Genomic DNA, 17,959 nt, shown 5'->3' with positions numbered 1-17,959 from the left:
ACACATTTTAAGGAATATCTGAATGAAAATAAGATTGACAGAATGTTCTGGGTTCTCCGTCTCTCACGGTGTTTTCATATTTCTGCTAAGAGCTACGGTTTGACCGCAAGGTGGAGTGATTTCAGGTTTGTCACAACAGAAAATCTAGCTGTCATTCCCGCTCCCTCTGTATCAGGTTCTTGTTGCCCCTAACAACCAGAGCTCAGGTGTACTGATTAGACTGACCCAGACCTGGTCACATCACCCAGTCATTACAGACTTCATGTAATATAACCTGGAAAATGGAGGAATCTGAACCCTGACCTTTTGACCTTACATGATCCCCAGTCCTGCTGGGTACAGGTTCATGGGATATATATGTATATTATTATTATTATACATATAAATATTTACATTTGTATATTATATATACATATTAGCCCCGCCCCTTCTTGTGATTGGCCGATACGTTAAAGTCCAATATCTTTTGAATGGTTTGACATACAGAGGCATGGGTGGTGTCAAATGACTAAGTATCGAGGCCCTGACCCTCATTGGTGCAAATTAGCCACGCCCCTTCTTCTGATTGGCCGATACGTTATAGTCCAATATCTTTTGAATGGTTTGACATACAGAGACATGGGTGGTGTCAAATGACTAACTATCAAGTCCCTGACCCTCATTGGTGCAAATTAGCCACGCCCCTTCTTCTGATTGGCTGATACGTTAAAGTCCAATATCTTTTGAATGGTTTGACATACAGAGACATGGGTGGTGTCAAATGACTAAGTATCGAGTCCCTGACCCTCATTGGTTCAAATTAGCCCCGCCCCTTCTTCTGATTGGCCGATACGTTAAAGTCCAATATCTTTTGAATGGTTTGACATACAGAGACATGGGTGGTGTCAAATGACTAAGTATCGAGTCCCTGACCCTCATTGGTTCAAATTAGCCCCGCCCCTTCTTCTGATTGGCTGATACGTTAAAGTCCAATATCTTTTGAATGGTTTGACATACAGAGACATGGGTGGTGTCAAATGACTAAGTATCGAGTCCCTGACCCTCATTGGTGCAAATTAGCCCCGCCCCTTCTTCTGATTGGCTGATACGTTAAAGTCCAATATCTTTTGAATGGTTTGACATACAGAGACATGGGTGGTGTCAAATGACTAAGTATGGAGTCCCTGACCCTCATTGGTGCAAATTAGCCACGCCCCTTCTTCTGATTGGCCGAGACGTTATAGTCCAATATCTTTTGAATGGTTTGACATACAGAGACATGGGTGGTGTCAAATGACTAAGTATCGAGTCCCTGACCCTCATTGGTGCAAATTAGCCCCGCCCCTTCTTCTGATTGGCCGATACGTTATAGTCCAATATCTTTTGAATGGTTTGACATAGAGAGTCATGGGTGGTGTCAAATGACTAAGTATCGAGTCCTTGACCTTCATGGGTGCATCCCGCGATCATCCGGCAGTAGTCCGTGGCACTTCAAAATTTCCCGGGAATTTTGTCTAGTTAGTGCCACGGCTGCGCCACGTGGCACGCCTCCTCCATTGAGATGCGCAAGCTCAATGGAGGAGGAGTGCCTCGTGCGCAGCACGAGGCACTAATACTATTGCTCAGGCTTATTTATTTATTTATTATTATTCCATATTCTTCCGTATAAACTTCGGCGCGTAACTAGTTGCGCAGCTTTGAGAAAACTCAAAAAGTAAAAACGTAGAAACGTGCGCCTTAATCGGGAATCGATTGGTATGACTTTTATTAGCGATTGGCGTGCACGTTTTTGCGCAACGTGCACAAACGTGCACTTTTTGCCCCATCCGGAACGCATTGCGTCAACTTTGGGGCCTCACCACTCGCACACCGTTACTCGAAAAATTATGAACCGATTTAGAAAGTTGTAGGCCCTGAATTTAACTACATTCCTGTGGATTTTCAGAACGATGGCACGAATAGTTTTTGCACGAAGTGCAAAAACATTTCCAAATTTCCAAACTAATGGGGACCATGTATTTGTATGGGGCAGCATTTCACACTGTGTGTGGGATGAGGTTAAAAAAAAAAAAATCACCTTTTTTCTGAGTCACCTATCTTTCTCATACTTGCACGTAGAAAGGTCATTCAAACTTCAAAACGGAGGAAAACTTCTCTTCTCTCTCTAAACCCCGGACTGTTTTTTCCTAAAATGTACACTTTTCAAGATATGAGCGCTCAAGCGAGGACTGGAAATCACTTTTTTGTCAAATCTTCAGTGCGGTTCTAATTGATCAGAGTGCGAGAGACTTTAAAAAAATGATCATAATTTTTATTTGTAACTCGACCTCACGGCCAAACCGTAAAAGGTAGACAGATCATTTTTGGTCAGAATATAGACATAGGTTTTGTGATTCATAAAATGTGACTTTGACAGGTGTGGTGTGCACAAAATTTGAACGGGGAGACTAACAGCCATGCCAAATCCTGTCTTTCTCTCCATTGACTCCCATAATAAATAACGTTTTCTTCAAAAAAATCTCATTTTTGTTTTCGAATTGCCGTTACTAACACATTTTAAGGAATATCTGAATAAAATTAAGATTGTCAGAATCTTCCGGGTTCTGTCTCTCTCACGATGTCTTTGTTTTTCTGCTAGGAGCTACAGTTTGATTACAAGGTGAAGTTATTTGAGGCTTGTCAAATCCGAAGAACTAGCTGAGTCATTCCAATACAATATACACTACCATACTTCCGGGTCATGTGACCCAGAACTAGTCACATGACCCACTCAATGCAGACTTCATAATACTTTACCTTGGATAATGGAGGAATCTGAACCCTGACCTTACATTATCCCCAGTCCTGCTGGGGACAGGTTCATGGGATATATATGTATATTATTATTATTATACATATAAATATTTACATTTGTATATTATATATACATATTAGCCCCGCCCCTTCTTCTGATTGGCCGATACGTTATAGTCCAATATCTTTTGAATGGTTTGACATAGAGACTCACGGGTGGTATCAAATGACTAAGTATCGAGCCCCTGACACTCATTGGTGCAAATTAGCCCCGCCCCTTCTTCTGATTGGCTGATACGTTAAAGTCCAATATCTTTTGAATGGTTTGACATACAGAGACATGGGTGGTGTCAAATGACTAAGTATCGAGTCCCTGACCCTCATTGGTGCAAATTAGCCACGCCCCTTCTTCTGATTGGCTGATACGTTAAAGTCCAATATCTTTTGAATGGTTTGACATACAGAGACATGGGTGGTGGCAAATGACTAAGTATCGAGTCCCTGACCCTCATTGGTGCAAATTAGCCCCGCCCCTTCTTCTGATTGGCTGATACGTTAAAGTCCAATATCTTTTGAATGGTTTGACATACAGAGACATGGGTGGTGTCAAATGACTAAGTATGGAGTCCCTCACCCTCATTGGTGCAAATTAGCCACGCCCCTTCTTCTGATTGGCCGATACGTTATAGTCCAATATCTTTTGAATGGTTTGACATACAGAGACATGGGTGGTGTCAAATGACCAAGTATCGAGTCCCTGACCCTCATTGGTGCAAATTAGCCACGCCCCTTCTTCTGATTGGCTGATACGTTAAAGTCCAATATCTTTTGAATGGTTTGACATACAGAGACATGGGTGGTGTCAAATGACTAAGTATGGAGTCCCTGACCCTCATTGGTGCAAATTAGCCACGCCCCTTCTTCTGATTGGCCGATACGTTATAGTCCAATATCTTTTGAATGGTTTGACATAGAGAGTCATGGGTGGTGTCAAATGACCAAGTATCGAGTCCTTGACCTTCATGGGTGCATCCCGCGATCATCCGGCAGTAGTCCGTGGCACTTCAAAATTTCCCGGGAATTTTGTCTAGTTATTTATTATTATTTATTCCATATTCTTCCGTATAAACTTCGGCGCGTAACTAGTTGCGCAGCTTTGAGAAAACTCAAAAAGTAAAAACGTAGAAACGTGCGACTTAATCGGGAATCAATTGGTATGACTTTTATAAGCGATTGGCGTGCACGTTTTTGCGCAACGTGCACAAACGTGCGCTTTTTGCCCCATCCGGAACGCATTGCGTGAACTTTGGGGCCTCACCACTCGCATACCGTTACTCGAAAAATTCTGAACCGATTTAGAAAGTTGTAGGCCCTGAATTTAACTACAGTCCTCTGGATTTTCAGAACGATGGCACGAATAGTTTTTGCACGAAGTGCAAAAACATTTCCAAATTTCCAAACTAATGGGGAACTGTTTTCCCATGCATTTCAATGGCGCCATTCAAAGCGGATGGGAAAATGTTGAGAAAAAAAAGACAAAATTCACCTTTTTTCCGAGTCACGTATCTTTCTCATACTTGGACGTAGAAACGTCATTCAAACTTCAAAACGGAGGAAAACTTCTCTTCTCTCTCCAAACCCCGGACTGTTTTTTCCTAAAATGTACACTTTTCAAGATATGAGCCCTCAAGCGAGGACTGGAAATCACTTTTTTGTCAAATCTTCAGTGCGGTTCTAATTGATCAGAGTGCGAGAGACTTTCAAAAAATGAACATAATTTTTATTTGTAACTCGAGCTCACGGGCAAACCGTAAAAGCTAGAAAGATCATTTTTGGTCAGAATGTAGACATACATTTTGGTATTCTTAAAATGTGACTTTGACAGGCGTGGTGTGCACAAAATTTTAACGGGGGAGCCAAGAGTCACGCCAAATCCTGCCTCTGTCTCCATTGACTCTAATGTTAAATGAAGTTTTCTTCAAAAAAATCTCATTTTTGTTTTCGAATTGCCGTTACTAACACATTTTAAGGAATATCTGAATAAAATTAAGATTGTCAGAATCTTCCGGGTTCTGTCTCTCTCACGATGTCTTTGTTTTTCTGCTAGGAGCTACAGTTTGATTACAAGGTGAAGTTATTTGAGGCTTGTCAAATCCGAAGAACTAGCTGAGTCATTCCAATACAATATACACTACCATACTTCCGGGTCATGTGACCCAGAACTGGTCACATGACCCACTCAATGCAGACTTCATAATACTTTACCTTGGATAATGGAGGAATCTGAACCCTGACCTTTTGACCTTACATGATCCCCAGTCCTGCTGGGGACAGGTTCATGGGATATATATGTATATTATTATTATTATACATATAAATATTTACATTTGTATATTATATATACATATTAGCCCCGCCCCTTCTTCTGATTGGCCGATACGTTATAGTCCAATATCTTTTGAATGGTTTGACATAGAGTGTCACGGGTGGTATCAAATGACTAAGTATCGAGCCCCTGACCCTCATTGGTGCAAATTAGCCCCGCCCCTTCTTCTGATTGGCTGATACGTTAAAGTCCAATATCTTTTGAATGGTTTGACATACAGAGACATGGGTGGTGTCAAATGACTAAGTATCGAGCCCCTGACCCTCATTGGTGCAAATTAGCCCCGCCCCTTCTTCTGATTGGCTGATACGTTATAGTCCAATATCTTTTGAATGGTTTGACATACAGAGACATGGGTGGTGTCAAATGACTAAGTATCGAGTCCCTGACCCTCATTGGTGCAAATTAGCCACGCCCCTTCTTCTGATTGGCCGATACGTTATAGTCCAATATCTTTTGAATGGTTTGACATACAGAGACATGGGTGGTGTCAAATGACTAAGTATCGAGTCCCTGACCCTCATTGGTGCAAATTAGCCCCGCCCCTTCTTCTGATTGGCCGATACGTTATAGTCCAATATCTTTTGAATGGTTTGACATACAGAGACATGGGTGGTGTCAAATGACTAAGTATCGAGTCCCTGACCCTCATTGGTGCAAATTAGCCCCGCCCCTTCTTCTGATTGGCCGATACGTTAAAGTCCAATATCTTTTGAATGGTTTGACATACAGACACATGGGTGGTGTCAAATGACTAAGTATCGAGTCCCTGACCCTCATTGGTGCAAATTAGCCCCGCCCCTTCTTCTGATTGGCCGATACGTTATAGTCCAATATCTTTTGAATGGTTTGACATAGAGAGTCATGGGTGGTGTCAAATGACCAAGTATCGAGTCCTTGACCTTCATGGATGCATCCCGCGATCATCCGGCAGTAGTCCGTGGCACTTCAAAATTTCCCGGGAATTTTGTCTAGTTTATTATTATTATTCCATATTCTTCCGTATAAACTTCGGCGCGTAACTAGTCGCACAGCTTTGAGAAAACTCAAAAAGTAAAAACGTAGAAACGTGCAACTTAATCGGGAATCAATTGGTATGACTTTTATAAGCGATTGGCGTGCACGTTTTTGCGCAACGTGCACAAACGTGCGCTTTTTGCCCCATCGTGAACGCATTGCGTGAACTTTGGGGCCTCACCACTCGCACACCGTTACTCGAAAAATTCTGAACCGATTTAGAAAGTTGTAGGCCCTGAATTTAACTACAGTCCTGTGGATTTTCAGAACGATGGCACGAATAGTTTTTGCACGAAGTGCAAAAACATTTCCAAATTTCCAAACTAATGGGGAAGATTTTCCCATGTATTTGTATGGGGCAGCATTTCACACTGTGGGTGTGAAATGTCCGGTGAAGGTTAAAAAAAAAAAAAAATCACCTTTTTTCTGAGTCACCTATCTTTCTCATACTTGCACGTAGAAACGTCATTCAAACTTTAAAACGGAGGAAAACTTCTCTTCTCTCTCTAAACCCCGGACTGTTTTTTCCTAAAATGTACACTTTTCAAGATATGAGCCTTCAAGCGAGGACTAAAAAACCCCCTTTTTCAAATCTAGAGTGGAGGTTCGAATTGATCAGAGTGAGCAGAACCCTGAAAAAATGACCATAATTTTTATTTGTAACTCGACCTCACGGCCGAACCGTAAAAGCTGGACAGATAATTTTTGGTCAGAATGTAGACATACATTTTGGTATTCTTAAAATGTGACTTTGACAGGCGTGGTGTGCACAAAATTTAAACGGGGAGACTAAGAGCCATGCCAATTCCTGTCTCCTTCTCCATTCACTGCAATGTTAAAAAAAAAATTCTTCAAAAAAATCTCATTTTTGTTTTCGAATTGCCGTTACTAACACATTTTAAGGAATATCTGAATGAAATTAAGATTGTCAGAATCTTCCGGGTTCTGTCTCTCTCACGATGTCTTTGTTTTTCTGCTAGGAGCTACAGTTTGATTACAAGGTGAAGTTATTTGAGGCTTGTCAAATCCAAAAAACTAGCTGAGTCATTCCAATACAATATACACTACCATACTTCCGGGTCATGTGACCCAGAACTAGTCACATGACCCACTCAATGCAGACTTCATAATACTTTACCTTGGATAATGGAGGAATCTGAACCCTGACCTTACATGATCCCCAGTCCTGCTGGGGACAGGTTCATGGGATATATATGTATATTATTATTATTATACATATAAATATTTACATTTGTATATTATATATACATATTAGCCCCGCCCCTTCTTCTGATTGGCCGATACGTTATAGTCCAATATCTTTTGAATGGTTTGACATAGAGACTCACGGGTGGTATCAAATGACTAAGTATCGAGCCCCTGACCCTCATTGGTGCAAATTAGCCCCGCCCCTTCTTCTGATTGGCTGATACGTTAAAGTCCAATATCTTTTGAATGGTTTGACATACAGAGACATGGGTGGTGTCAAATGACTAAGTATCGAGTCCCTGACCCTCATTGGTGCAAATTAGCCCCGCCCCTTCTTCTGATTGGCTGATACGTTAAAGTCCAATATCTTTTGAATGGTTTGACATACAGAGACATGGGTGGTGTCAAATGACTAAGTATCGAGCCCCTGACCCTCATTGGTGCAAATTAGCCCCGCCCCTTCTTCTGATTGGCTGATACGTTAAAGTCCAATATCTTTTGAATGGTTTGACATACAGAGACATGGGTGGTGTCAAATGACTAAGTATCGAGTCCCTGACCCTCATTGGTGCAAATTAGCCCCGCCCCTTCTTCTGATTGGCTGATACGTTAAAGTCCAATATCTTTTGAATGGTTTGACATACAGAGACATGGGTGGTGTCAAATGACTAAGTATGGAGTCCCTGACCCTCATTGGTGCAAATTAGCCACGCCCCTTCTTCTGATTGGCCGATACGTTATAGTCCAATATCTTTTGAATGGTTTGACATACAGAGACATGGGTGGTGTCAAATGACCAAGTATCGAGTCCCTGACCCTCATTGGTGCAAATTAGCCCCGCCCCTTCTTCTGATTGGCCGATACGTTATAGTCCAATATCTTTTGAATGGTTTAACATACAGAGACATGGGTGGTGTCAAATGACTAAGTATCGAGTCCCTGACCCTCATTGGTGCAATTTAGCCCCGCCCCTTCTTCTGATTGGCCGATACGTTATAGTCCAATATCTTTTGAATGGTTTGACATACAGAGACATGGGTGGTGTCAAATGACGAAGTATCGAGTCCTTGACCTTCATGGGTGCATCCCGCGATCATCCGGCAGTAGTCCGTGGCACTTCAAAATTTCCCGGGAATTTTGGTCTAGTTAGTGCCACGGCTGCGCCACGTGGCACGCCTCCTCCATTGAGATGCGCAAGCTCAATGGAGGAGGAGTGCCTCGTGCGCAGCACGAGGCACTAATACTATTGCTCAGGCTTATTATTTATTCCATATTCTTCCGTATAAACTTCGGCGCGTAACTAGTCGCACAGCTTTGAGAAAACTCAAAAAGTAAAAACGTAGAAACGTGCGACTTAATCGGGAATCAATTGGTATGACTTTTATAAGCGATTGGCGTGCACGTTTTTGCGCAACGTGCACAAACGTGCGCTTTTTGCCCCATCCGGAACGCATTGCGTGAACTTTGGGGCCTCACCACTCGCATACCGTTACTCGAAAAATTCTGAACCGATTTAGAAAGTTGTAGGCCCTGAATTTAACTACAGTCCTCTGGATTTTCAGAACGATGGCACGAATAGTTTTTGCACGAAGTGCAAAAACATTTCCAAATTTCCAAACTAATGGGGAACTGTTTTCCCATGCATTTCAATGGCGCCATTCAAAGCGGATGGGAAAATGTTGAGAAAAAAAAGACAAAATTCACCTTTTTTCCAAGTCACGTATCTTTCTCATACTTGCACGTAGAAACGTCATTCAAACTTCAAAACGGAGGAAAACTTCTCTTCTCTCTCTAAACCCCGGACTGTTTTTTCCTAAAATGTACACTTTTCAAGATATGAGCCTTCAAGCGAGGACTAAAAAACCCCCTTTTTCAAATCTAGAGTGGAGGTTCGAATTGATCAGAGTGAGCAGAACCCTGAAAAAATGACCATAATTTTTATTTGTAACTCGACCTCACGGCCGAACCGTAAAAGCTGGACAGATCATTTTTGGTCAGAATGTAGACATACATTTTGGTATTCTTAAAATGTGACTTTGACAGGCGTGGTGTGCACAAAATTTAAACGGGGAGACTAAGAGCCATGCCAATTCCTGTCTCCTTCTCCATTCACTGCAATGTTAAAAAAAAAATTCTTCAAAAAAATCTCATTTTTGTTTTCGAATTGCCGTTACTTACACATTTTAAGGAATATCTGAATGAAATTAAGATTGTCAGAATCTTCCGGGTTCTGTCTCTCTCACGATGTCTTTGTTTTTCTGCTAGGAGCTACAGTTTGATTACAAGGTGAAGTTATTTGAGGCTTGTCAAATCCAAAATACTAGCTGAGTCATTCCAATACAATATACACTACCATACTTCCGGGTCATGTGACCCAGAACTAGTCACATGACCCACTCAATGCAGACTTCATAATACTTTACCTTGGATAATGGAGGAATCTGAACCCTGACCTTACATGATCCCCAGTCCTGCTGGGGACAGGTTCATGGGATATATATGTATATTATTATTATTATACATATAAATATTTACATTTGTATATTATATATACATATTAGCCCCGCCCCTTCTTCTGATTGGCCGATACGTTATAGTCCAATATCTTTTGAATGGTTTGACATAGAGTGTCACGGGTGGTATCAAATGACTAAGTATCGAGCCCCTGACCCTCATTGGTGCAAATTAGCCCCGCCCCTTCTTCTGATTGGCTGATACGTTAAAGTCCAATATCTTTTGAATGGTTTGACATACAGAGACATGGGTGGTGTCAAATGACTAAGTATCGAGCCCCTGACCCTCATTGGTGCAAATTAGCCCCGCCCCTTCTTCTGATTGGCCGATACGTTATAGTCCAATATCTTTTGAATGGTTTGACATAGAGTGTCACGGGTGGTATCAAATGACTAAGTATCGAGCCCCTGACCCTCATTGGTGCAAATTAGCCCCGCCCCTTCTTCTGATTGGCTGATACGTTAAAGTCCAATATCTTTTGAATGGTTTGACATACAGAGACATGGGTGGTGTCAAATGACTAAGTATGGAGTCCCTGACCCTCATTGGTGCAAATTAGCCACGCCCCTTCTTCTGATTGGCCGATACGTTATAGTCCAATATCTTTTGAATGGTTTGACATACAGAGACATGGGTGGTGTCAAATGACCAAGTATCGAGTCCCTGACCCTCATTGGTGCAAATTAGCCACGCCCCTTCTTCTGATTGGCCGATACGTTATAGTCCAATATCTTTTGAATGGTTTGACATACAGAGACATGGGTGGTGTCAAATGACTAAGTATCGAGTCCCTGACCCTCATTGGTGCAAATTAGCCCCGCCCCTTCTTCTGATTGGCCGATACGTTATAGTCCAATATCTTTTGAATGGTTTGACATACAGAGACATGGGTGGTGTCAAATGACTAAGTATCGAGTCCTTGACCCTCATTGTTGCAAATTAGCCCCGCCCTTTCTTCTGATTGGCCGATACGTTATAGTCCAATATCTTTTGAATGGTTTGACATACAGAGTCATGGGTGGTGTCATTGGACTAAGTATCGAGTCCCTGACCCTCATTGGTGCAAATTAGCCCCGCCCTTTCTTCTGATTGGCCGATACGTTATAGTCCAATATCTTTTGAATGGTTTGACATACAGAGACATGGATGATGTGCATATATATATATATATATATATATATATATATATATATATATATATATATATATATATATATATATATATATATATATATATCCTCCTCCTCCTCTTCCTCTTCTTCCTCCTCCTCCTCTTCCTTCCTCCTCCTCCTCCTCCTCCTCTTCCTCTTCTTCCTCCTCCTCCTCCTCTTCCTCTTCTTCCTCCTCCTCCTCCTCCTCTTCCTCTTCTTCCTCCTCCTCCTCCTCCTCTTCCTCTTCTTCCTCCTTCTCCTCTTCCTCTTCTTCCTCCTCCTCTTCCTCCTCATCCTCTTCCTCTTCTTCCTCCTCCTCTTCTTATATTATTATATATATATATATTATATTTTTTTGATACATAGAAAACTGCAAATCATTGAGGCTCTCACAAAAAAGATTATATGCCGCTAATACCGGGAAAAAAAATACAGACAATAATTTCTGCACAGAACAGACTCGAACCCTCAGCCTCTGAGATCAGGAACAGCAACACTACTGTTGAGCCACCAGTCTGCTCTGCTCTAACTGACTGACTGAGTCTCTAGACGGACAATACCACCTTTTCTAAGTTGCAATATATAGATCTACCCGCAAAGAGTGGCAAAGAGCCTGCTTTCATAGAATTAAATATTAATATTTCAGCAATACACCACGACCAGCTGTCATTCGTATTTAAGTTTTTCTCAGAATTCTGAGATAATTATCTGGTTAACTAAGAAAAAACAGAGCATATTTTTTTATTAAACTTTTCTCGGAATTCTGATATAATCATCTGGTTAATTCACAAAACAGAGCTTTTTTTCCATTAAAACTTTTCTTACAATTCTTAGATAATTATTTTGATATTTATTTATTTATATATATATATATATATATATATATATATATATATATATATATATATATATATATATATATATATATATATATATATATATATATATATATATATATATATATATATATATATCAACCTGTTCCCAGCAGGACTGGGGATCAGTTAAGGTCAAAAGGTCAGGGTTCAGATTTCTCCATTTTCCAGGTTCCAAGTATATGAAGTCTGTTCTGATTGAGTCATGTGACCAGTTCTGGCTGAATGACTCAGCAGCTGAGCTCTGGTTGCCGCGGCAACAAGAAAGCCTGAAGAACGAAAGCCTGAACGTACACAGCTTTAATTATTTTAATAATAGCGCAACGTCTTTCCAGAGTCCTCCTGGCTCTTCTCAGCTCCAGACTCCTCCTCAGCTCAGCAGCCTCCTCTTCTGCTCCCAGTGAAGCTGCCGATGGTGACGATAGCTGATATGGTTGCCGCTCCATATTTGCCAACAATGCAATTCAATTTGCTCTCTTAAATACTATTAAATAACGCGATCCACAAACAATAACTTTTACCGGGTTTTTTTTCCCCGCCGTTGCGTCGTGATGTACAGAAAATTCTTGGCTCGTGAGACTTAAAAGCACTTAAACTAAACAAATTAGAATAAATAACATGTACTATGAAAGGATATTGTTGCTGCTTTATTAAAAATAGGCATTACATTGTTAGTATACACTTGTGGCAGCCTACATCAGCGCATCAGAGTATTGTATATTGACTGTTTTGTTTATTTATTTGTTTATATATATATATATATATATATATATATATATATATATATATATATATATATATATACACGTGTGTGTGTGTGTGTGTGTGTGTGTGTGTGTGTGTGTGTGTGTGTGTGTGTGTGTGTGTGTGTGTGTATTATATATAATGTGTACATATAGCAAAACCAACTATTTTGGATGATAAAGCCCAGGAGGCCTCGGGTAATGCGCAATACCAGCAAGAACGCATCGTCTCAAACTGTTCGTGTGCTCGTGTTCTTGAGAGTTCATTCTTCCAAGAACGACTTGTAAGAACAAAAAGTCTATACTTTGCGTTCTTGGTATTGAGAAAGGCCCGAGGTGAGGCAGCATTCAGTCATTCTGCTCCTCACCGGTGGAACAAACTTCCTGTAGACCTGAGGTCTGCTCCAACTGTCAGCTCCTTTAAATCGCACCTCAGAATCAGAATACTTTATTGTCAGTGTACCTGGGTACTGTGAGATTTGAAGCAGCATCACCTCTCCAGTGCAAGACAAATAGCAGTAGTGCAAACAATAAGAAATATAAAGCAATAAGAAATATAAGAAATATAAGTAATACAAAAAAATATAAAAAAAGGTTAAGGTGCATTTGAATCGTTTTTTTACAGATGACAACATATGTAGGAATATTGCACAGAGTCCGGGAGAAGTATTGCACAGTTAAAAAACATTTACTAATGCACAATTAATCCATTAGTCACATTACAGAAACGAGCAGTTCTAATTATTCACAAGGTTAGATTTCTAGAACACACTAATATTTTGTTAATTCAGTCAAAACTATTAAAATTCCATGATCTTGTAAAATATTATACGTCAATAATCCTATTTAAAGCATTCAACAAATTACTACCAAGTAACATAAAAGACTTTTTCACAGTTCATGAGAGAACTTGAGAGGATATAGTGATTTTAAAATACCATTGCTCGAAATAAATATGAATTGATTGATTGATTGATTGATTGATTGATTGATTGATTGATTGATTGATTGATTGAATTGTGCTATATAAATAAACTTGCAAATTAAACCTTTAAGTGTTAAGTTCTCAAGTCTAAAATTGATATGCGATCAAATTGTGAATAATTGCAATTAGTTAATTGCAAAGCCTGTAATTAATTCCAATATTTTTTTTTAATTGAGTCCCAGCCTATATTATTTATATATAATTTATATTATTTATAATTGCTCTGGTAATAACAGGTATATATTCTTTTTTTGATAAAGTAAGGCTTGGTTTTTTAGTTATATTTTATAATTTTTTTTTTTTTTAAACCAGATTAATGAAGCAATGCTATTGGTCGGACCAAGTCACGTGTCATTCTCTATAAATTCCGTCGCGCCGCAGTGCCACGCCCCTTTCGAGTTTCCGAGCCCGAAGGATACTGCTGTCAAAGCTAAATACTGCTGAATTCAACTTTGGATTAAACCTGCTCGCAGACCGACGTTAACGTGGACCAGGTAAGGAGTATATTTAATATTATTTAGTGTTTTTGGTAACCTGTGGACTTGATTTCGGCCCAGGTTAACCCTTAAGTATATTCCGAAAGTTGATTAAATGCAAGTATAAACGCGGGTATTGTTAATTTCTTTTTATAAATGCAGTGAAAGAACATTATGTGCCATTAAATGTCTTATTTTTAAAAAGAATCGCGGCCAATTGTTCCCGCGTCTGCTCTAAGTATGCCTATTTATGGTCCCGCGTTACATCGACGCAGACCTTACGCCGTAGGTTCTGCGTCGGTGTAACGCGGGACTAAAAATCACGCTTAGGCGGATGTGGCTGCAGGCGCGGTTACTCGCGGTTCCTGGCGGTTTTTGGACTCAGTATGCTTTCTACACGGTCAAAACATAAGACAGTACTTATTTAGCGCGGTTTCAGATCATTTTTGATCATTTTTGATGAGTTACAGGTACATTTTTCATCCACATGTGGGATGTGGCAGCCATTTAGTCTATCATTTTAGACTCTGAATCTAAGATGGCTGCCGACCCTGTGTGTGTATGTATGTGTGGGTGGAGGTTGTTATTACATCACCTGCGCACCTGTAGGCATGAGGGGTGATTGTCAAAAAAGGAAAAAAGGCGAAAAAAAGGCAGAATTTGAAGGAAAAAAGGCGAAAAAAAGGCGAAATGTCGAGGCAAAAGTCAAAATGTCGAGGAAAAAAGTCAAAATGTCGAGAAAAAAGTCAAAATGTCGAGAAAAAAGTCAAAATGTTGAGAAAAAAGTCAGAATGTCGAGGAAATAGTCAAAAAAGTCGAAATGTTGAGAAAAAAAGTTGAAATGTCGAGGAAATAGTCAAAATGTTGAGAAAAAAGTCGAAATGTTGAGAAAAAAGTCAAAATGTTGAGAAAAAAGTCAAAATGTTGAGAAAAAAAGTCAAAATGTTGAGAAAAAAAGTCAAAATGTTGAGAAAAAAAGTCAAAATGTTGAGAAAAAAAGTCAAAATGTTGAGAAAAAAAGTCAAAATGTCGAGGAAAAAGTCAAAATGTCGAGGAAAAAAAGTCAAAATGTCGAGGAAATAGTCAAAATGTCGAGAAAAAAGTCGAAATGTTGAGAAAAAAAAATCCAAGGATGTTAAAGGTTCTATCCAAGGAATTTGAAGGAAAAAAGGGGAAAAAAAGGTGTATTGGAACTGTTATAACCTGCGTTTGCAGTAGCATTTTAAGACCTGTAGAGAGCATAGTTTGCTTATTTATCTGTTTTGGGATTTTCCCAGAGTCCGTTAAATTCGTTAATATTATAGATCCATGGTTAAGTTACGTGAAGTGAGGTAACCGGAAGTGTTTTCTTCTCCTCCACAATAAGAGAATAAATATTGCAGTCTGCACATGCTCGAATTTAATCTGGGGGGGGGTTCACTCTGGCCAGTTATCTGATCTCTGAACAGCAGGTAAACTCAGACAAGTTATCCGATCTTCTGCATGTCGTTATCTGATACGATCAGAAATCCCATCTTTGCTGCATGTAAACGTACTGAGAGACACACACACACACACACACACACACACACACACACACACACACACACACACACACACACACACACACACACACACAGCCTTGTGTTGAGGAATAGATCAATTTAACCACAGACATGACATGTTAAGATGTATAATGTAGTTGTTAATGTTATTGGTAGCTACCTAACTAATGTACATCTGTCTTTTCATTGCAGCTTCCTGAGCTCCAGTCCTAGTTGACTCATCTCTCCCTAACCCCATCTCTAACTCATCTCTAACCCCATCTCTCTAACTCATCCCTAACTCATCCCTAACTCATCCCTAACTCATCTTTACCTCATCTCCCTCTCCTCCTCCCTCTCCCCCTCCCTCTCCCCCTCTAACTAATCGCCACCTCTTTCTAATCTCCCTCTCCGCCTCAACTCCTCTCACGCACATTTACGTATTATAACCTTGTGTACTGTTAGCTATTATATTATTATACACTATATATTAACTATATCGTGTACTGAGTAGAATAACTTGTTTAGGTTAGGTTTTAGTTTAGGCTTAACACCCTTTTGTTTGGAGGGATTTCTTTTTTTCTTTCAGGATGCCGAGAAAGGGAAAGAGGTCCCAGGCCCAGGCGGAGCGCTGGAGAAAGGAGAAGGTCGATGAGCCAGACCCCCCCCAGAGCTCCCTCTATCCAGTGAACAACGTATGTATGACCAGAAATGACACAAACACTCATTTAAACAACTCAGTCTCTTCACTGAGACACGTTTACACCGTCCAGTTAAGTTTAATCTGTTTCTTATTTGTCATTAGTCGGCTGGTTTCACACTCCCAGCCAAACGGCCCTGGTCAGAGGATGAAGCGCGTGCCGACTTTTGTGCACGTGAGTATTCAGCTGTTTTATTATTAATTGAATTAATTTTTATTATATCAAATATAATAATTATGTATTCTTACTATACATTTCTGCTAAGAGCTTGTTAACTGTCTTTCATTCTTGCATGTTTTCACTGCTAGTAAAGAGTGATTGTTGTAGGATTTTTACAGGTATGAAATCCCTCTTTAATCGTCTCATGTTCCATCTTTTTCTAAACAGGCCATGGCTCCGGGCGACGCCACAGAGTGCTCCATTGGTCAATTTCCCCCTTCACAGGGCGGCCAAACAAATTGATCATGCCGCCTGAGTCCCCGGACAAGAAGGTAATATATATATTGACTGTTGGAAGAAAATAATTGATCGTTTGATGTCTTCATGATTTTCATGCGAATGAAATGCTATTATTTTTGCAGCTTGTTCTGATTGTCGGGGACTCCCATCTACGCGCCATTGTAGATGGTTTTGTCCAGATGCCAAAGACTCAAGACCTGTCCTTTGGCATCATGTCGACTCCGGGGGCCAGTGCGTCTCAGCTCCGTACCGAGGTCCTAAACGCCGTAGTTCCTCGTACTCCTGAGGCCGTATGTCTACTGGCTCCCAGCAACGACCTGACTCGCAACACCATTGCTAACGCTGCCAACGACTTTGCCAAACTCCTCCAATCCATTGGCAACCGCTGGCCTAAGGTAAGCTTTTCTTTCTTATCTTATTATTGTTGATTGGATGATTTCATTATATGGACTGTGTGGGACTTTTAGTGAAAGTGTAATTTTCTTATTAATGATCAGGTTTTGTGTTCTACAGGTTTTTGTTGTCGACTTTCCACCCCGCCTGACTTGTGACCCTCACTACCAGGATCACCTGCGTCAGGAATATCGACGTGTGGCTGCTCGTATGGGTATGTGGAAAATATTTGAGTTTCATACAGCTAATTGAGAAAATATCTTGCATAAAAAGCATGAATTAAATGTGTAGCATCTCATATAAAGTCATAATACATGTATGTATAACATGAAGATTAATTAATTTATTTTTTTCTCTTTTTCAAGGTGTGAAGTACTTCTTCTCCGCTACGGAGCATTTCCCCCTGAGCAATCTGGCGCTTTGGAGCTATGATGGTGTAAGTACAATGTCTGTGTGTGGAACAAAAGTCTGATTTGTAGTTCTTTGTTGTTGCCATTAAGACTTCAGTACACGGCAGATGCTAAATGAAAGTAAAACCTTTTTGTTTTTTTCTTTGCTTATTTCTGCAGGTCCACCTGAGTGATCGTTTCGGGATGGCTATCCTCGCTGAGTTGCTCTCATCTGCTGCTACAGAGCAACTTAGGACACCACCACCACCACCACCACCACCAGTCTTGCGAGTCTCTCCCAGGCCATCACCTCCACTTAGGAAGGTCCTTCCTAAAGCGGTTGTGAGGGAGAGTTCTCCTGCTCCA

At 40.4% G+C, this 17,959-nt stretch overlaps 1 protein-coding gene across 1 annotated transcript; it reads left to right on the top strand.

The window, feature by feature from the left end:
- Window positions 1-16,241: 16,241 nt before the first annotated feature.
- On the top strand, window positions 16,242-17,456 carry LOC133436707 (uncharacterized). Its single transcript, XM_061717237.1, has 5 exons — window positions 16,242-16,346; window positions 16,457-16,526; window positions 16,740-16,843; window positions 16,934-17,206; window positions 17,325-17,456. The coding sequence occupies exons 1-5, from the start codon at window positions 16,242-16,244 to the stop codon at window positions 17,454-17,456; spliced, it is 684 nt and encodes a 227-aa protein (XP_061573221.1).
- Window positions 17,457-17,959: the final 503 nt, after the last annotated feature.

Source organism: Cololabis saira, unplaced genomic scaffold, assembly GCF_033807715.1.
Source record: "Cololabis saira isolate AMF1-May2022 unplaced genomic scaffold, fColSai1.1 scf062, whole genome shotgun sequence".
NCBI lineage: Eukaryota > Metazoa > Chordata > Actinopteri > Beloniformes > Belonidae > Cololabis > Cololabis saira.
The sequence above is the reverse complement of the archived record's forward strand: the minus strand, read 5'-3'. Positions and strand labels throughout refer to the sequence as shown.